At 37.7% G+C, this 20,954-nt stretch overlaps 4 protein-coding genes across 4 annotated transcripts; all 4 read left to right on the top strand.

Moving 5' to 3' along the window:
- Positions 1-2,323: 2,323 nt before the first annotated feature.
- Positions 2,324-4,307, top strand: Cbr-sir-2.2 (the record flags this gene model as incomplete). The annotated part of the gene is made up of 7 exons (XM_045240436.1): positions 2,324-2,450; positions 2,495-2,603; positions 2,649-2,789; positions 2,850-2,930; positions 3,582-3,696; positions 3,743-3,925; positions 4,194-4,307. 7 exons carry the CDS (start codon positions 2,324-2,326, stop codon positions 4,305-4,307), a joined length of 870 nt encoding a protein of 289 aa, XP_045093437.1.
- Positions 4,308-5,256: 949 nt separating this feature from the next.
- Positions 5,257-6,935, top strand: CBG07777 (the record flags this gene model as incomplete). Its single annotated transcript, XM_002645945.1, has 7 exons — positions 5,257-5,383; positions 5,431-5,533; positions 5,578-5,718; positions 5,769-5,849; positions 5,905-6,010; positions 6,296-6,478; positions 6,822-6,935. 7 exons carry the CDS (start codon positions 5,257-5,259, stop codon positions 6,933-6,935), a joined length of 855 nt encoding a protein of 284 aa, XP_002645991.1.
- A 669-nt stretch (positions 6,936-7,604) lies between these two features.
- CBG07778 lies at positions 7,605-9,480 on the top strand (the record flags this gene model as incomplete). The annotated part of the gene is made up of 10 exons (XM_002645946.2): positions 7,605-7,652; positions 7,706-7,805; positions 7,853-7,944; positions 8,127-8,271; positions 8,323-8,422; positions 8,468-8,567; positions 8,614-8,676; positions 8,948-9,069; positions 9,202-9,301; positions 9,346-9,480. The coding sequence occupies 10 exons, from the start codon at positions 7,605-7,607 to the stop codon at positions 9,478-9,480; spliced, it is 1,005 nt and encodes a 334-aa protein (XP_002645992.2).
- Positions 9,481-15,181: 5,701 nt separating this feature from the next.
- On the top strand, positions 15,182-20,732 carry Cbr-ptr-24 (the record flags this gene model as incomplete). Its single annotated transcript, XM_045240434.1, has 15 exons — positions 15,182-15,190; positions 15,269-15,490; positions 16,318-16,527; positions 16,574-16,861; positions 17,380-17,507; positions 17,551-17,818; positions 17,934-18,077; positions 18,124-18,393; positions 18,445-18,718; positions 18,763-18,850; positions 18,898-19,089; positions 19,141-19,247; positions 19,292-19,413; positions 19,463-19,543; positions 20,541-20,732. 15 exons carry the CDS (start codon positions 15,182-15,184, stop codon positions 20,730-20,732), a joined length of 2,595 nt encoding a protein of 864 aa, XP_045093436.1.
- Positions 20,733-20,954: the final 222 nt, after the last annotated feature.

The raw sequence follows: 20,954 nt of genomic DNA, 5'->3' as shown, positions 1-20,954 counted from the left end.
CAAAATGAGATATGGTGAGTGCAAAACAGTTTATAAATATACAGGGTGTGCCAAAAGTATGGTAACACATTCAAAGTGCTGTAACTTCTAAGAAGATACTCGAACAGACTTGAAATTTTGACAATAGTTTCCTGAATACTTCTTAAGAATGAAATTATGAAAGATGTTCGGTGCAGTTGCCTTTGATCGTCATAAAATTAATTCACGAGTCTCTTCGGGAACACATCTACTATGACACGGGCGTGTTTTGGGGATAACTTGGCCCGTTCTAGGTCCAAACTACTTTCCAATGACTTCAAATTGGGTTTTGGACATGATCGAACTCTTGACTGAGAAATTCCATATACGGAATAGTCCAGCAGATTCATGTCTAGCGACGTGGCTGGCCGTTTGTAAGTCGTGCTGATTCTTGAAAAGTTGGCCGTGCAACCTTGTTGAACGAGTTTCGCCTTGTGAGCGGGAGCAGAATCATGTTGAACAGTCCAAACATGGTTTTTAAAATGTGATTTGGTCTACGAAAGCACGTGCCACTTAAAATCCCCTCCTACTATTACTCTTAGTTGATTTTCACCCCAAAATCTACAAAAAGCAGAATTCGAAGGTTGGTGCACCAAAAACGACATCGTTCTGAGGATAAGAAGCTCTGTCGTTCTGAGGATAAGAAGCTCATTCAACCGTGTTTATTAGCTAGCTCTGATCTCGGGGCAAAAACTCTATTGTTTTTTAATAAGGATTCGACTTCCACCGTAAAAAGTTACTGGTCGGGAAACATCCTATTCATGTGTTCATTTTGATGCATGCCAGCAAACTGAGATTTGCACTTTTGAATGCGTACCAGATTGATATTTCCCGGCAGAATTCCAGTCTTTCCAAAACGATACAGGGTTAGTCTGTGCTCACTTTTTATGATTAATCTGATTGATTTTCTGCTCCATCACAGCTCCAGAGTCATTGTTTTCATGATTTTTAGCGATTTCGACAAACTCGTTTTCTGACGGCCTTGATTCTCTCCGGAGTAACCAAAGATCAAGTTTTTACGATTTTCAGAATGTTCTTGACCATACTCAACTAATCAAACCTTTCGATGGTTATCCACACGGTTGTTCGTGAGATACGGACAGATTTTCCGATACTACTGGTGGCCACCTGTCTCTTTGCCACCTCAACGAGGGTGCCTAGGTGTATAGAACTTGCCACCATTCGTGTAAAAGTTAACCTAAGTGCTTGAAAATTTGGATATGAAAATCTTGATTTTAGGACTAATTACTGCTCTTACAAGTCAATAATATGATCTTTGGAACATTTTAAGCCAATAATCATAAATTTGGGTCAGGGTGATTTACAGACAATTTCAAACCAAACGTCTTGGAATTTGAACTGTTTTGCTGAACTATTTCGAGCTAAAAACTTAAAAATTTTGGATGATTTCAATCGAATTAAAAAAAATAAAAATCACGAATTTTTCAGTTATTTACCTATTTCTAGAGAACATTCTTTTTTGGCTCAATTTTTTTTTCAAGAAGCCAAAATTTTCATTTTTTCAGTACAAAAACAGGTCGAAAATGGGTGTCTTTCCAGAACTGGCAATCTGAAAAACCAGGAATTCTCAAAAAATTCTATGCAAAATTTACAATCTAGGCATTTTTACACCCTCCTAGATTTTCAAAGTTATCAGACACTTGGCATTCAAGTTCTACACTCCTAAAATGGTCAAAACAGCCGTAAATCATCTGAAAAATACGTTTTTATTATATATCTTATTGACCGGAAATGAAATTGATATTTTTGTTGTTTTATACGGATGAATAAAAGCCTGAAAATATGAAGAAATCAAGGAAAAATATATGCTTCCCAACAAATTCTGCATCACATTTATTTTTTTACGCTGAAATATTTATTTGAAATCATTTTTTTGATTTTTTAAGGAGTAGTTAAATTTTTTTTAATTGTCAAAAGATCTTCAAAATGATTCACTTTTAAAAACCTTCACATGACTGGCACATGAAAATATGACGAAGAACGTTTTTCTTTACACATGCACTCTTCTTCCTTCTGGAAAAAGAGAAAAGAGAAATATCTTTCGATTTCTCTGCACTCTCTTTGTCCTAACGCGTGACAATAGAGCGCGTTTGCAAACCGCGGGAGTAATTCGTCAATGTTTCGGCCTTTTAAATTCATGTTGTTACACTTTTCCGTGATAGCCACTGGCCAGTTCCCGCTTCAAAATGATCAGAAAACGAAAACGTATCTTTTGTGATATGTTTGATGCGAATTTTATGCTATTTTTCCTATTTTCCCGTATGTTTACCTTAGTTTTTCAGGTATGGCTCAAAAATATGTGCCGAAGGCGGCGGAGGTCTGCGAGAAGTCTCTGAAGGAGTTCATATCTGCCATCGGAAATGTCAACAAATTAGTGGTACTTACAGGAGCCGGAATTTCTACAGAATCCGGTAATCTTTTGCAGTTCCGATACCCAATTTTCTAGTTTTTTCAGTTCCAGGTATACCGGATTATCGGTCGAAAGATGTCGGATTATACGCACGAATCGCTCACAAACCAATCTATCATCAGGATTACATGCGTTCGAATCGCTGTCGACAGAGGTGGAAATCACCGAAATAACGGGAAATTTGAACTGTTGGTTTTAGATACTGGTCGCGTAACTTTCTAGCCTGGCCGAGATTCGGACAAGCTGCTCCAAACATCAATCACTACTCCCTGGCAAAATGGGAGGCATCGGATCGTTTTCACTGGCTTATCACACAGAATGTGGATGGTCTTCATCATAAGTGAGTTTTCGGATTGTTCGAGAACCATCAATATCACAAGATACCTTTTTTTGTCTGCAGAGCTGGGTCAAACATGGTTACCGAACTTCATGGCAACGCTCTTCATGTCCACTGTACCACATGCGATTATACTGAGTCAAGGTTAGGATTTTCAAGAGTTTTGACGGAGAAGTTGGCAAATAACTTGGAGGTAGACAAATTTTGGGACCAATGGGGTACAAAGCAACTTAGTGGTACAAAAGTCTCAATTCAGGGGCACAAAGTATCTGGAAAATCCTAATTTTGTACCCCTAAATTGTTTTATACCACAATGACTCCAAAAATTATGTGTCTTTAGAATAATGTGTCGGAGCATTTCTGATTATAAACGGATACACTTGTCCTTCAACACATGATCAGAAAACCAAAGCCAGGAATTTGGTTTGCCTCCTAATTGATGGAGTTTGATCAGTTCTCCACACCCACTTTCACTCAGCCGTCCAGTTTGCGTCCTTTTAGGAATGGAATGCCAGTTGTTTCTGGTTTTGACGACGTGTTGAAAAAAAGAAGGGACTATTCAAAATTTTATAGTTGTCGAAGGACTGATTACGGTTGATAACTAGTTTCAAAGTTCAAATTGTAGACAAAAAGCTTACCAGATTATAGAGCTAAGCGAGAGCTCTTCAAGTTCTACCATTTGGTACGATAGTTAGCTCACAATTCAAATTTTAAACCAAGTTATCGGCCGGACCTGAATCGGCCCATCGACGGGAGCCTTAGCAACAAAATACATCAGACATCAGACTATTCCAGACACGACTACCAAGAGAAACTGGATAAAGCAAATCCAGGATTCAAGGACACGTATGTGGCATCTGGAGAGATCGCGCCAGATGGAGACATCATTTTGCCATTGGGAACTGAGAAAGTAAGAGTTGAATCAGCAATCATAACACCAAATAACTGATTTTCAGGGTTTCAAAATTCCGGAGTGTCCGTGTTGTGGCGGTTTGATGAAGACATCGGTCACCTTCTTTGGTGACAATGTGAAAATGGATAAGGTCAACTTTTGCTACGAGAAAGTGGACCAAGCTGATGGGATTCTTGCTCTTGGAACATCACTTGCCGTTTTGTCCGGCTTCCGGTTTATCCATCATGTGAGTTTGATGCCGTAAAACATGTAAAGAAGCGCCACCATACTGTTACATTCGAGCTCAATTATCTCGACTCTTTCAAGAGGTAGCAAAAATGTGCTGACTGATAACATGTTTGTGATATTATGACCAACAATTTATGAGTTTTCAACATTTTTATGTTTTTGAGAGGAACCCAGATAAATCGGCTCAAAGTTAAAAGTTAGTGGCCCCTCTATTCCAGGTCTTACTGTATTTTAAAAGATCGTGGTTATAAATCATTAAATTTCAGGCACACCTGCAAAAGAAGTCAATATTCATTGTGAACATCGGACCAACCCGTGCCGACCACATGGCTACTTTGAAACTGGACTACAAGATATCCGACGTTCTCAGTGAATTGTGATTCTCTCTTAGATGGTTTATCATTAACGCATAACAATGATTGATTTCTGTGTGAAACTTTTTGAACTGGATATTTCCTTTTCTTAGGAACCATGATTGTCTCTTCTTCGGTTTTTTTTTATTTTTCGACTTGATGAAGTATTTTTGTCCTGTTTTTTGTAAACTGGTTTTTCATGAACGCAGGGAGAATACAACTAGAAACGGTGCGTTGAAAGCTGAAGAATATCTCTCGCTGCTATTTTCAAACTCTTTGCACCCCAAGACAAAAAAAAGACATGCTGTGTAAAATCACCCCACCTTCATCACTTTTCTTTTTTTTTTCATTTCAAAGATTGGTCACCTCATGAACACCCTATTAATTTTTCAATGATGTTTTACCACGAAATTTGGGTTCATCTCATTAAATCATTAGGATGTACGTTTAGCGAGAGACCATAGGGTGAGCGTTGGGTGTCACCAACCGTAGGACCATTTGTTCCCCTTCCTGCGAGAGGGTGTCTGCCAGCACACAACGTTATCGATTTTCTGTACAGGCATAGTTGACCTCGGTCCGTACAAACGGACAATTAATAGGTTTCGTTGAGCAGCGATGTCTGGGCGTTTCAATTTATAAGACTGTTTACAAGTTTTGAACAAAATACGCGTAACTAACAAAGCAAAAACGACAATTATATATATTCTTTTCAATTCGGACGCTGTACAATTCTCCATTTTATATTTTCCAAGAAAAAAATCCGATGTGTGATTTTTTGATCAGATATCTCTTCTCCGCAGATGTTACAACAAGACACATCTTGCTAAAACTTGACCTATTATCTTTTTCTATGTTCTTTTTTTGTTTTGATTTCACTCAATTTTGGCAACTTTTGAAAAATTTACAGAGTAAAAAAAGGATTTCTTACATTTTTATGTTTTTTTTTCTCGTCATAATCATTTTTTTTATTCCAGCTATGGCTCTCCAATTCGTACCAAAATCTTCGGATATATGTGAAAAATCACTCAAAAAATTCATTTCACTGGTTGGATCTGTAGAGAAGCTACTGATTGTCACTGGAGCTGGGATATCAACAGAATCAGGTGAGATCTACGCTTTTGAGTTGCTCGCAAAAAAAATTTTCCTCCAGGTATTCCGGATTACCGCTCAAAAAATGTTGGATTATACGCCAGAACCACTCAAAAGCCGCTCTATTATCACGAGTTTATGAAATCAATTGAATGCAGGCAGAGGTAAGGCTATCTTGTAGACGAAAAAGCTATCCTGGAAATTTCAGCTACTGGTTACGACACTTTCTCTCCTGGCCAACAACTAGTCAAGCTGCTCCAAATATCAACCACCACACGTTGGCTAACTGGGAGTCATCAGAACAATTTCTGTGGCTTGTCACACAAAATATTGATGGCCTTCATGTAAAGTGAGTTTTTCCCTGAATTTGCAACTTTCTATCAATATCAATTTTTGCAGAGCTGGATCAGACAAAGTGACAGAGCTCCATGGCAATTGGCGATATGTCAAGTGTACAACGTGTGGATATACTGAAACCAGGTAAGATTTATGGACTTTCTGTAGTTTTCCCAAATAAACCGTGCATTTTTCACAGGAATGCGTACCAAGAGAAGTTGGCAGAAACAAATCCGGACTTCCAACATGTCCGGTGCAAAGAAGTACCGAACGAAGTGACAGAAATGCCGTCGAACATAGCGAATGTAAGTTTTTAGAGATTATTCGTCCGAATTGTGCAGAACTTGCGAAAAACCTCTATTCCATACTTGTAACGGCCCGGACCGTGCTTTTTTCAAATATTCGAAGGCCCGGCGGGTTTCTAAAGCCAGGCATTTATTTGTTTTTGAACAATTCCAAACGGAAAAAAGTAAGGTGTTGGCTTCAAAATACATATTTTACCGGGTCTACAGAGCGAGGCCAAGCCCGACAAGGCCCGGGCGTTCATTCAAAAAATATTCAGTATTCCGAAAAATCCTATCAATTTTTAGTCTTTCAATGTTCCCACATGCCCTTGCTGTGGCGGAATCATGAAAACCGACGTCACCTTCTTTGGAGAGACACTGTCAACGGAAAAACTGAATTTTGCATTCGAAAAAGCTAACGAATGTGGCGGTATTCTAACTCTGGGATCTTCGTTAGCAGTTCTACCAGGATCTCGGCTAGTTCATCAGGTGAGTGGTACGAAAAAATCGAAGTTGTGGAAGAGAAACACCGGTTACCGTGGCCGAATGTCACACAACTAGCACTACCGTAACATGTGAATATTTATGTTTTCCGTGTTCATTAGCACATTTTCAGTCGATTTTTTCCCACTTGTTTGGAGTAAATTGGTTGGAAACTCGACGAAAAATAGTGAAAAATGTGAAAATACTAAAATCAAAGTATTCAAAGGTCGGGGTGAATTTTTTTGTGGGACTTTTGGCAATGGTCTCTTCCACAGTTTCGGTTTTTTGTTAGTAGAAACACCTCTTTATTTTGTTAGTTTTGTTAGTAGAAACACCTCTTTATTTTCAGGCTCACTCTCAGAACAAACCGATTTTCATTGTGAACATTGGACCAACCTGTGTGGATCATTTGGCAACGATGAAGTTGGAAAACAAGATTTCAGATGTTTTGAAGGAAATCTAAAGTTTAGTTTCTTCCTGCACGAGTACTAAAAACGGGATAGGACACGTTTTCTATAATCTAGTTAACTCAGCAATCACTGTGAATATTCTGATAGAATCTCCGTCAACCTGTTAATTTTGAACCAATTTATCTCTGCTCTTGTGAATGATATCAAATAGTGGTTAACTGACAAAATATTCTTGATATTATGATAAATATTTGGTCAGTTGCACACGTTTGAATATCTTGAACAGGAAACGAGATAGATGGACTTAAAATTGACCGGTCTAGGGACATTCCATTAGAATGTTTACGGTAAGTTACTATAAAAAAAGATTTTTATATTTGTCTAATGAATGATAAAACTATAAAACCTCAAAGTCTTTGCACCAAAAAATGTTCAGAAAATAATGTTCATAACATTATGAATTGTATTTCCAAAAAAAGTGTAGAACACAAAGCACACGAGCGTTTCTTTTTCGAAAACTTGACTCATAAATGTTGAGAAATATAAAAGGAGATGACGTTCTCTCCTCTTGCGACCATCACTTTTTCGTTTCCCACATTGTCTTCGCCACAACGGCAAGAAGTCCAGTCAGAGAAAGGAAAGTAAAAAAAGTGATAAGCCCACAAAATGATAGGGAAAATCAAACACGCAGGCAGCGGGACAAGCGGTTATCATTTTTGCACATGGAGCCTGGTACCAAAAGTATAACTATCATTTTTGTATTTTATTTGGTGAGTACTGTTAACCACTTTCAGGAAGTTAGTAATTTTTACTTCTTTTTCAGATCTCTTCACTCTTCTGTTCAGTATCCGGTTATGTGTTATACAGTGAAGTGGAAGCAGAGGATTTCTTAAATTTAGCGGCAGCAGCGTATGCGGATTCTAGTGAGTTTTGAAGTTTTTTGAAAAATACAATGAAAGATTTGTTACAGGTAACATAACCGCTCGCCAGTCATGTATAGATATTTCATTTCCTACCGACGAATTCCATGTTTTAATGGTTATGTCAGCGCCGTGCGATAAGGTGAGTCACATTTTTCGTCACATTCTGTGCCCGAGTTTAGAAATTTGTCCCATTTGAAAAATGACTTTCACATCCGGATATTCTTATTCTTCAGCAGTTGTTTAATGACACCAGATGGGCGTTAAGGCAAACAATTTTAATCCCAGAAATGCGAATCTTAAAAATCTGAAATTTGATTACAGCGTGGAAACCAATGTCAAGCGTTCATCGCAATCTCCGATCTCACAAATCAAGTGATTATCTCATTTCGCGGCACCAATAGTGGTGGTCAGCTATTATCAGAGTTTGGCGACGGGTTAGAAGATTATATTCCGTATACGGAAGTTGGTAAGATTACCATGTTCTGGACTTTATTCCAAATAACCCAATATTTTGCAGACGGGTCGAATAACACTGTTCACGTTGGACATGTGAACGTATACTTTTTGGATGCGATGAACCAAATGTGGGAGGATATGGTAGAGCCGACCACGAGGAAGTGAGTTTCTGAATCAAAGCGAACAAACTCATAACCATTTTTCAGCCGACAAAACTATACATATTTGATCACTGGACACTCGCTGGGTGGAGCAATGGCCACTCTGACGGCTTTCAGGATTTCATTCAGGCAATTTTCAAATAAGGTATAGCCATAGATGTGAAAATATTTATTGAACAAACTAATTTCAGATCAAAGTACACACATTTGGGGAGCCACGTGTCGGAGATATTGTCTTTGCTAGTTATTTTACGGTAATATTTTGTTGGAATTACAGTATAGAGCCCATTTTGTACTGAAAAAGTGAAAGGTCTGCCAGAAATTGCTGATTTTCTTAAATTGAGAAATTCAGAAATTCCAAAAAAGGGTGCTAGAAATTCCAAAAAACAGAATTTTAAATAGAAATTCCAAGAAAACAGAATTTCAGAAAATCTGTCAAAGTGCCAAAAATCAACTGAAAATGTTGTTGTTGTACATCTTATTGACTGGTACAGCATATAATTTTTTAAAAAGAAATTTTTCCAGGATATGGTTCCGTATTCCTTCCGAGTGGTCCACCACTCCGATCCGATCCCTCATCTACCACCATTGAATGTGGATAACGAATCTGCTCCAGGCATGCCGTATCATCATCCGAGAGAAATTTGGTGAGATTTTCATGTACCGTAAAACCTGTATTAGAAGGGCACCTCTAATTGAAGCATAAAAAATGGAAGGACCGGTCCTTCTAATCCAGTTTTTACGGTAGTTTTTGAAACTTTATTTTTTGTTCTATTCAGGTATAATGACGATTTCTCAAGCTATGTTTTATGTAGCGATGTTAATGGAGAAGACTGGAGTTGCAGTGACAAATTACGGTTTTGGAACTATGGGAGCAAGGTGGGTGATTTTATTCTGCTTGAAACAATTTCGAAAACTTCCAGGGCGCCTACCGACATACACATTATTTCAATCACTTTGTCTCTGAATACGGCTCTATGGGCTGTAAATTCACATCACAAATCAGGAACACGTTTATTTCACTTTTCATGTCTATCTTTGTTTTGTTTTATGTATAGTTTGATTTTTTTAAAAATGTATTTCGGAAACAAACAGGGACGGGTGCACAAATGAGATAAGCAGAAATCTGGAAATCTGGTGTCACGGATTCTAGAAACAGGCAATTCGTAAAAAGAGCAATATCTGAAGTGCATTCACTTCCTCTGATTAATCTAATGAAATAAAAACAATCGTTTGAAGTGACAAAAGAAAAAAAAAACGGGGGAAAAAGACAAAGGGGCGGAAAACGAAACTCGATTAATCAACGGGACCAACGCGGCACGTGCTCCTCGATGCTCATGGAGAGAACAAATGAAAAATAGTTGGAAAAGTGCGAAACGAAACCATGAAAATGGGGAAATGGGGGAGAAAAACGAGAGAGGGAAGAAAGAGAAACTGGGGGTGGTGGGTGAAAAAGAAGCAACAAAAACTATTGAGGCACTGACAAGAAAGAGAATGGCGGCAAAAAAGAAAGATGAGCTCAAGTGTCCAAATGATATATACATTTTTTGCTTCATGAGTGTCCCGTGATCGATCATTTGACCTCTCCTTCTGGGTCCCACCAGTCTTTGGGTGACTCATATTTTGAAACCATGTTTTTTCCCATCCTTGATCTGTTAATTCCCAAGGATTGTTGTGTTCCGAGGAAACTTATATTTCGTTTGTTTAAAAAGTATAGTTTTGACCACCTAGAGTTTTTAGAAATATTCATTGTGTTAGGTTAAGAGGATTCAAACTTTTTTCATAAGCCCTAACCAGCAGAATTTGCTTTTCTTGTAGTTTTTTTTCTGTTAGCGGTCAAAGGGATTTGTGGGTACACCATGTTGTAGGTATACATATTTATAACTTTTGATTTTCCATCCAAATTATTTTATATTGTTTTCAAATCGAACCGTGACTTCAAGTGGCCAATCTGTTTACTTTTTCACTTATCCTGAACTTTCAAGGTGAGAAAAAAAAATAGAAAAATAGAAAAGTAAAGAACCCAAGAAACCTAAAATCGCGTGATTGATCATGAATGAAAAAAAAATATATAAATCAAACAGCTCAATATTTCTTTGATGAATTCTATTCCAAGTGCTCCTTCCCTACATTTGACCTTTTTTCTTCTCTATTTCTTTACTCGCTTCTATTCTAACCTACCAATTTTTCATGTCCAGCTCCAGAACAAAAAATGTGTCAATGTGCCATAAAGGCGGAGCTTGGCGAGCCGCCACCATCGTATTCCTTGAGTTCTCCGAAAAAAAACGCATCATACACAATTCATCTCATTGGCAGCAGGATTCGGAGCATACCAACGATTTTTCTCAGGTTGACTATTCTACTGGATAATGTGATGCAAACTCTGAAAGCAATGAGAAAGGTGAGGAAGTTTATAAAGGTAGAAGTATTAGGTTGGCGGGAAAGTCTTTGTCACTTTTTCAATAGTTTATTTCTCAAAGAAAAAATAACCGAATAATTAATTATATTGTCCATCATTATCAACAACATGTCTCCAAGTTCCCTCAATTTATGGATTCCATTGCGGTAGAATCCAGCCGGGCGTGAGGCAAAGTATTGTTTGAGTGCCGCTTCGACCGCTCCACGGGAATTGAAGCTTCTTCCTTCGAAGGCACGTGTCATATCGCCAAATAACCAATAGTCGGAAGGAGCAAGATCAGGAGAATACGGGGGGTGAGGGAGAACATTCCATCCATATCCCATCAGCTCCTGCTTCACTTGTTTCGAAACATGTGGGCGAGCGTTATCATGTTGATAGTACACTTTCTTGTCTTTCAGGGCCGAACGGTCGACTGCTTTCTTGAGGTTTCGTAGTTGAGTAGTGTAGAGGTCTCCAGTTATTGTTTTGCCCTCGGGCAGAAGTTCCCAGTAGATGGGGCCGTCCACTCCCCACCACACAGAGAGCATAACTTTTTTCGGATGAAGGTCGGGTTTGGGGACATCCTGTGGGCTCTCTCCTTCTCCAACCCACTGGGATTTCCTGTGGTGATTATCGTAGAAGACCCACTTCTCATCTCCGGTTATTAGCCGGTCCAGCCATCGATCGCCCGCGTGGAGAGTGAGAAGAGTAATCGAATCGTCGACTCGGCGGTCAAGGTTGGCTTGAGTCAGGTGATGAGGTATGAATCGACCAAAAAGTTTTCTCATTCCAAGAGACTTCAAACCTTCAAGGACTGTGCTATGGTGAACTCCGAATGTGACAGCTAGTTCACGGCTAGATTGAAATGGATCCGATTGCAATGCGTGCTTCAGCTTGTCCAAATCCAACTCACGGGGTCTCCCAGAGCGATCCTTTTCATCGAGCGAGAAGTCATCTTTTTCGAAACGATGGAACCAATTGCGAATAGTATTGTAGTGAGGGGCATGTGTGTTGTACACATTCTTCAAGAAAGTTTCCGAATCCTTCATCGTGGTGTGAGATAGGAAGAGGTAAATCAAAACATGTCTGATGTGAATAGCAGTGGGAACAAACATATCGTTTCAATTACAGATGAGGAGCAGGGAAGGAGATGGGGACTTGTTTATATGGAAGGTTCTTATCACCTTGTTATTCACTAAAGTCGATATCATACACAGCCTCCATATACGAGAACAGTGATTAAACAAACAGAGTGACAAAGACTTTCCCGCCAACCTAATACAGTCCCTCCTAAAGTTTATTAGTTTTGATTATCAATACAGTACCGATTTTGACAATTTTCAAAAGTCTGGAACTCGGCTGTCAAATTTGCGATCAGTTCGAAAATAACAAAAAGTGTAAAACAGACCTAGGTCGAAAACTTTGCATTCACAGAATTTTAGAAAATTCCTTGTTTTTCAGATATTGCCGATTTCTGGAAGATGCCTTTATTTTTCCCATTTGTAATGAATGCGTGAATCAAATGTTTTACAGAAATCGGTAAATAGCTGAAAAACTAGGAATTTTCCAAAAATTCTGTGAATTCGAAAGTTTTAGTTTAGGTCTTTTTTAAACCTTGAAAGATTTTCGAAGTGATCGGAAACTTGACAGCCGAGCTCCAGGCTACTGAAAGTAATTGAAATCGACTGATAAACACGTGTAAGAAACAAATTGATCGGTACTGTATGGTTGAAAATGGTAACTTTCCCGATGTCTGAAAATATTGTACTTTTGTAAGTGAAAACATTTTTGTACAAATTCATCCAAAATTAGTATTTCAGTTTATTAAAGGGGGCCAGACACCAAAAAAAAAGTTTTTCTGATATTTTGCCTAGAGAACTCCCATGAGGAGTTGAACTCATGACAGGCAGCTCAGGGGTACAGCGCCGTTCCGGCTGAGCTACGAGGGCGCGAAGGCGCCTGACGACCGATGGTCTACATAAGCACGCCGCGATTCCGTCCCCCAAACTGCCCCCCAAAAGTTTTGCTGTCTCGCCTCCTTTAAAGCTTAAACCAACAGTGCTAAAGCTTCCCGAAATTGCCCAGATTTTGAACATTTTCAATGTGAATATCCTTCTTGGATGAATTTCTACGGGAAAATTGTCAACTATAAAATTCGAGCTTGATTTTTGATTAATAAATCTGAACATTCTCAGCCTTATCCAACAAAATGCTGTAGTTTTTCTATACGTTCAGAGTTATCATTTTTGACCAAAATTAAAGGAAATTAATTAACATTTTGTAGTCTGTTGAAAATAGTTGACGTTGAAAATCAATTCATTACTTTTCAATTAAATTACCGTAAAACCTGGATTGAAAGGGCTTCTAATTTTTGAGTTTAATCCAATTTTTCCTGGTTCCTGTCAAAGATATGCAAAGGTTGTGCAAAGGTTTGTCCGAAGGATGGTGTGAAATAAATAATTTACCAGTTTGAGACCCTTCTATTACAGGTTTTAAGGTAGTTTTGTAGTTAAAAATGTTTGGCTTGAACTTTAACGCCACCATCAAGATCCGAAGTTCTGCAAAACGGAACTGCACTTTGGTACCAGTTTTTTTTCTGCTTTCTTGTCTTCATTTTTACATATATTCCATTTTTCCTTGATTTTCAAACGCTTATCATCATCACAATCAGCAAAAGAAAAGTCGTCTGTGATAATAGTGGTCTCAAAAATCGGTAACGACCCTTGGAATTGTTTGCTCGAAAACTTTGACCAGAGAAAAAATAACTCTAAAGCAGAATTCTCATTTTGTGAACCACAACTCACAGAAATTGAAAGCACAATTCACAGAAATCGAAATCCTTGATTAAAATTTACTTTAATTGAGCATGATTATCATATTTAATATTGATATGACAGCAAAACAATACCTGTCGCCTTTCACATACCCAAAATAAGAATAGAACCGTATCATGTTATCCGTCTTCCAAAAATTGTTCAGTGTTAGTGTTCTCTGTCTGGGATTAAAGCACTAAAACGGCCAGGCACTAAACAACGATAAGATAAGCGGAGCGAAGCGAAGAAGACTGTAAACTTCGTACTCGGAGGAGAAGCCGAACTATTCAATTTTCTTGTTCTAACAGCCATTTCTTAAAAAGAAAAACGTTTTTCTTCCCAACCTGACATTGTTCTCCGCCATTTTCGTTGATTTTTCCTTCCTAATCAATCGTGATTGACGTTTCTCAAGACAAATTGAAATCAATTTGAGGAGGTAGGAATGGTGGCTCTAACGAGTTGTTATCAAAATATTATCGCCTGTTTCCCATGTTTCGCTTGTCATTTGTGCATATTCCTGCCTCAGTGCATCAGCTATTCGCACACTTGATCGTTAACAAACCGTTCATTTGATAACAAATTCAGTCGCCCGGGTTGTTACGCCGGAAACAAGCTCGCTGTGGCCTCATATTAATTTTAAAATCGCCTCACTTTGATTTTGAAACTTTTTATTGATTTTTGCAGTAATTGAGCTCCTTTCAACTAGACTATAGCGCGTCTCAAGGTCACAGTTACTGGAATAATCGATTTTTTTTAAATCGAATGAATTGATGACTTACAACTTCTGTTCGTTCCTTCTGAACTCGACGAGCGGAAGTGTCTTATTTCATTTCAAAAAACAGATCATCTGTTCAGTCACATTTCACAACAGTTGTCGAGTTTCCTAGCCACGTATATATATTTTTTCGGATCTGATCATCAAGATTTTTCATTGTCCGAAACTCAGAGTTGCTTCATCGACCAGCTTCATGCTTTTTGAGAAAAAAAAAAGAGATGATAGGTATTTTTGAAAGAGAAGAAGAAAAATAGAGGAAAATTGCTCAACTATCACATTTTAGTGATCTTGTAATGTTCGGTTTATTGTTATTTTCACAGTTTCGAAGACACTGTTCTTTTTATATATTATTACTCTGGGGTGTACTGTCCCATATATTTCATAAAAGTGCTTCTCCTTCTGGTCAACCAACAAAAAATACGGGAAAAAAATACCGAGAAGCACGATTGCTACTTTTTACTTTTTTTCTTCTTACTCGTTCTCTTCTTCCGTATCATTTTCTTTTTATTTTCGTGCTATAGAACCGAAACAAAAACAGCTAATAAACAGAAATACTGATACGTTTTCTCTCGGTTTTCCTTGATTTCTCTCGATTTTTCTTTCTGGAAACAGAAGAAAAAAAGCAGTGTCCACTGTAGTCTCTTTTGTTTGATTTTCGATAAGAAGAGCAGTTTTTTGCCCTGTGCCCTCCCGATACGTCAGTCTAATTCTCATAAATTTTGTTTAGAAATTTGACACCTCTGAGAGGTGGTTCTTATCTTTCGATTGACTCCATGGAAGAGGTGCACCAACTAGAAAAAAATTCCATGCTTTTTTCTCTATATTTGCCAAAAATTGAACAATTTTTAAATATATTTCAGATGATCCTGGGACCCTCGCTTGGACAACTTGGAAGTATAGCTGGCAGTCGGCCATGGCTATGGATCTCACTGTCCTTGTTGATTGGTGCAATGTCCTTCTCTTCTCTTTTGCTCAATCCACCAAAAACTGAGTTTGGCTTTGAGCTTGGTTACACTACTGCCGATGCTCCATCGATTCTTGAGATGAGAGCTCAAAGAGATTTTTTCACCGACGGGAAAGAGGTAGGTTAAAGTGGCGATGACCTTTTCGAAAATTTTTGGGATGTCGAAAGTTCCGATTTTGAATTATTTGAAATTTCGAAATATTTCGATTTGGAAAAATTTTGGAATTCTTCATCTGGAAAGCGCAAAAAATCAGGAAAAAAACAAAGAGCTTTGAAAATGCGAAAAATATTAACAAGAAACCTCAACACCGTGTCAACCTAGATTTTGATTAAAATTTTATGATGGGTTGAAAATAACCTATCTAGTCACTTTTGAAAATTTTGGAATCCGCTTGCTAGTTTCAGCCGAGTTATATCAGTTTCAGTACCAACAATCGGATTTAGCGCAGAAAAGCAATTTTTGAAAACGAGTTTCTCACCTCTAGGACGTTTCCAAACTTACAATTAGTTGTGTTATATTTAGATTTCGATGAAATTTATATTTCAAACATGTTCTAAAAAAAATAGTTATATCGATTTTTTTAACGATTTTCCAAATTCATTCGAAAATTGAAAATTAAATCATGAGAAAATGTTTGAAATACAAAGTTGCTGAAAATCCTGAGTACAACACAATAAGATTCATTATCTGAAACATCTTAGAAATTGAACAAATCGTCTTGAATGTTTGCTGTTTTGCACTCAAAGGCGATTTGTGGTACCGAAACTGATATACATAGCTCGGCGGGAACTGGCGAGCGGGTTCTGAAATTTGCAAAGGTGTTTTGATAGGCTTATATGAACCTATCCTAAACATTTCATAGAAATCTGAGCTAACAAGGTGTTGAGTCTCCCTTGTTTTAACTTGAAAAAGTTTCCTAAAAATTTACCATATCTGTATTTCAGGGTAACCCATGGTATCAAGCACTTTTTGCCGAACCACGCGACTCGAAAAAATCAATGCACGAAGGCAAAGAATACAACGAATTAAAGGCATTCTATAGACGAATTAAAAATTTAACGATCCGATACGACGAAACTCTAGGCAAAGATATCACTTATTACGATTTATGCGGGTCTACTTGTAATCTCAACGAGCTTCTTTTTACGACAGAGGTATTTCCCATATCTATGAGTTATGGAGCACTTACATATGTTTTAGGAATGGTCATTCTTTGGAATGAAGTATCCAATAACTCATTTGTCATACGTTTTTTTGTCATACGTGTCCAACATCGGGAAACACTTTTATCATGTGAGGACGGATAATACTTCGAAATTGTTGAATGCTAACAAAGCCATGCTAGTGTTCATGGCATTTTATCAAACAAAAGAAGTGAAATCCGATTTGACACTGTATGAAGAAGTTGTCCAATACGCAGTAGATGATTACAACTCCAGAGGAAATAGCAGCCTCATTTTGACGCTTCATGGAGAGAGAGGAATGTCGGTAAGTGGAAATTGTTTTTTCAAACAATGTGTTTTGATGTGTCGTAAACACTGTAATAGAATACTCTTCAAATTGTCAAGTTTTAGCCCATCTACAGTACCCGTTAATAAGATATACAAAAACGTGTTTTTCAGTTGATTTTCGGCCATTTTGGGAAGTCTAGAGATCGGCTTTCGAGCTTCCGATTAATTTGAAAAATTTTTAAGAGTGTAAACAGGCCTAGATCAAGAACTCTGCATTCACAGAATTTTTCGAAAATTTCTGGTTTTTCAGTTATTTGCCGATTTTTGAAAAACATCGCTATTTTACCTGATTTTGTACTAAAATCGCGAAAAAAAGGTGTCATTTTGAAATCAACAATTTTCAAAAGTTCTGTTTCATACCCTCCTGAGTTTCCAAAAAGATCGGACACTTGATGGCCGGGCTTTAGACTCCTGGCCTCAAATCAACTGAAAATATGTTTTTGTCTACTTTATTGACCGCTACAGAATTTCAACAAAATTCTTATACTTCTACAGAGCGCTGTTCAACAAGGAATGTCTCACGCATTTGAATACCTTGGATACGGTGTTGCCCTTTCTGTTATTGTCCTGTTCGGCGTGCTGCTTTTCTTCAGTATACTGTTCAGCCAGCTAACTATCTTCAGGTATCCGAACCTTACCTTTGTACTTTCAAAATTCTTATTTCAGAATTATCTTCATCTGGATTTGCGCCATGGTTGTACCGTTGCTTGCGTTCATCACTGCTTTTTCCATTTATAACTTCTTGGGATACTCCATCACCCCACTCACAATTTTTACACCATTCTTGGCATTGATGCATGGTAATAAGTATCCAGTTGGTTTTTTTTTTAATTCAGTTTTTCGTATAGGTTTTTACACTGTAATCATGCTCACTCACACTTGGCTCAGCGACTCAGAGCTCCGACGAGATTCGAGAGATGAACATCTTTTGGAGGTGATTTTTTATTCATTTTCCATTTGCAAGATTCTCTCTACGGGATAACAAGCTTTCTTCATAAAAATCTAGCTTGTTTAAAGTTCAATTTGACTTTTAAATCATAAATTTTCAGGTTTTCGCTACTTGCATGCCATCATTGATCGTCACTTCTAGCCCAGCAGCGGCATTGATCGTCTGTTTGGTGTACCCAATTGCCAACTATGCTGCAGTTTCATTCTTGATGGGACTCATTATGTCTTTTGTAATTGTCTTCTCAGTAAGTCGAAAACTTACATTTTCAAACATCTAAAAAATGAATTCAGGTTTTCTTTTTCTCTCCGGCAATGCTCATCATTTGCCCTGCTCAAGATTTCACACCACTACCAACTGGCAACAATAAAGAAGTTGTTAAACCAACCTTGAAGAAAGTAGAGAGCTTGAGAGGTTTGGTAGACAAGTTGGTAACTCTTACAATTACATTCATTTTAGACTGCTACTGTGAGCATGTGGATAGATCGAAGTGTGTAAAGGTTGTCGCTGTTGTCTTTGTCTTGGTCCTTCTGGTGGTTCCCGTCTATTTCGGATGCACATCGGTCAGTCATCTTTGCCCTAATTTAAGTTTCCTACAAATCTGAAATTTTTAGTTAGAAGGAAATCTCGACTACAGACAACTTCTAAGACCAGACAACCCAAGAAACTATGGTGTGCATTTGATGAGTGATGTCGTCTGGCCAACGTGGTTCTCGATTATGTTCTTTGTGAATAAACCACCAACTTTTTCAAATCCTCGAGAATACGGTAGATTCAAAAGCATGATCGCAGAAATCGAAGAGATTGATGGCAAACTTCCCAGTGATACTGACATGGTTTGGATCAATGACTTTTGTAGACATACTGGCACTAAACCGACAGATGACTGTAGGCTGGAATACTTGTAAATAATTCTAAAATAGACATTTCAGCACTTAATATGACTCAATTCAAAAGCTTTATCGAAGATTTCATCTACAAATCTTGGAAGGATGGTGTTAAATATGAGTTTATCAATGAGTAAGCTGCTGGAATTTGATTTTTCAAAAATGAATATATCTTTTCAGCACCACGCCAGTTATTACTAGCATGTTGCATATTGTATCATTCCAAGGAACAAAGTCTCTAGCCGATAAAGCGCGACTATTCGAAAAGTGCAGAGCTATCACGAACAAGTATCCGGAATTCAAAACTACTCCGTTCGACACTGAAATTGGATTTGCTGATATCATTCTTCAAGTTCCGTTGGTAGTGGCAGTGTGAGTTGAAACACGTAGAAAATATAATGGATCATAGAACAAGAATTTCAGAATTCCACTGGTTTCAATCACTACTATGTTTATTGTCAGCACAATAATCATCGGAAACTTGTCAGTGGCCATTCTCAACTTTTTCTTTGCTGGACTTCTCTATGCATGTAAATTTACAATGCCCATTGCAAAACTAAAAACCTCTTTACAGCTACTATCGGAACCGTATCTCTTCTGGAAATCAATGTAAATCCTTTCAACGCCGCTTTCTTTTTGATTATCGCTGCTATGTCACCAAGCTACACAACTCATTTCTGCTATTATTACCAGCAGGTGAACGTGGTTTTTTTTGGAATAGTCTTTTGATCTTTTGAATATTCAGGCTATGCGTATCAAGCCAAGAGCAGCGAAGAGAGATCGAATGAATGAGATGTTGAGGAAGTGCTTTTTTCCGTGTATTTCGGTAAGGGTGTAACAGAGAATTTCGTCAAACGAAAACAAAAAATCTGGGGTCCAGTATACTCACAGAAGACTTATTGTACACAATAGCGCTTATTTACCCAGACTCAAGTTTGAATCATTACAAAATTTGATTGAAGCGTTGTACTGCGCTAAAATCTAAAGGGAAACAGTTTAAGTTATTCATTCCAAGTTTCAAATTGTTCGATCAATTTTGAGGTGAGATATCTCTTTTCAAGTTTGTTCATCACATGAAAATCACAACAGTGAGCAGGATACATTACTCCGTTCAACTTTGAACAATCATAACAATATCTAGATTTCAGGAAATGCTTTGAAGATTTCAGTAGCTCTAGATCAAATGTAAAATTGTACTTCTTCCAATTCTCGTAATTCCAAGGTACAGTCCGGGATAATTATGCGCCATCCTGTAGTTGGACTTTTCAAATTTTTCTCCTCCAAGATTAATTTTTTCAACGCCACTTTATCTAATTATGTAGGGACCTTCTAGGCAGATTTCATATCCGGTGTCTAATTATGTAGGGACCTTCTATCATTGGTCTCTTGCAAAATGTATAACGTCTAGACACCTTCAAATTTCCGGCCCTGATTCTTTCTTAGCTACAAACATATTTTCTAAATTCGGTCAGGAAATATACATACACCGGAAATGAAATCTCACGAATTCTCAAAGAACTTACGCTAAATGTGTGCAATGATCGAATTTTCGAAAATCAGCTGGCGTTTTCTAGGAATTTCCTGATTTTGTGTCAAAGTAGCCACACATTTGTTACAGCAAGATCAGAAAAGAAAACTGAACATTTGATCTGGTAAATGAAATCAATTGTAAGATCAAGTGTCAATTTGAAAACATAAGTGATAATTTGGAAAAAAATTGGAAAGTAAAAAAAAAAAAGAAAATCCTTTGAACATGTGAAGCAGGTCAAGATCAATCCTACACAACGTTTAAAATTCAGAATAGTCTTTATAAATTTTTTCAGAGCATCCTGTGCGCATTCTGCGTCTTTCTCCCATGCATGTTCAGTGACATTGATATCTTCATAGCCGTTGCATTCACCAACATTGTTTTCTGTATTCTCGGAGTCCTCATTGCCTTCTGCGCTCAAGTATTCCTCAACATGCTCCCCGATATGTTTACTGGAACTCACTGGTTCTGCTCTCCACAATCCTAAAAATCATCTTGCATACCTAGCGAATTCCAATATTTCAAATGTATTTTCTAAAATCAAATATTGCATTCATTTTCTGTGTAACTTGCAAACTTTCAGTTTTTCTTATTCACCAAATCATTCCTGTCACATTGACGTAGACAATGTCTGTTAGATTTTCCTACGGTTTCTAGACCTATTTTTCAAACAATGACTATTTTTTTCGGCCAAATTCTTTGTATTTGA

This window comes from Caenorhabditis briggsae (genome assembly GCF_000004555.2).
Source record: "Caenorhabditis briggsae complete genome, chrX, whole genome shotgun sequence".
Classification (NCBI taxonomy): domain Eukaryota; kingdom Metazoa; phylum Nematoda; class Chromadorea; order Rhabditida; family Rhabditidae; genus Caenorhabditis; species Caenorhabditis briggsae.
This window is presented reverse-complemented; position numbering and strand designations above follow the sequence as displayed.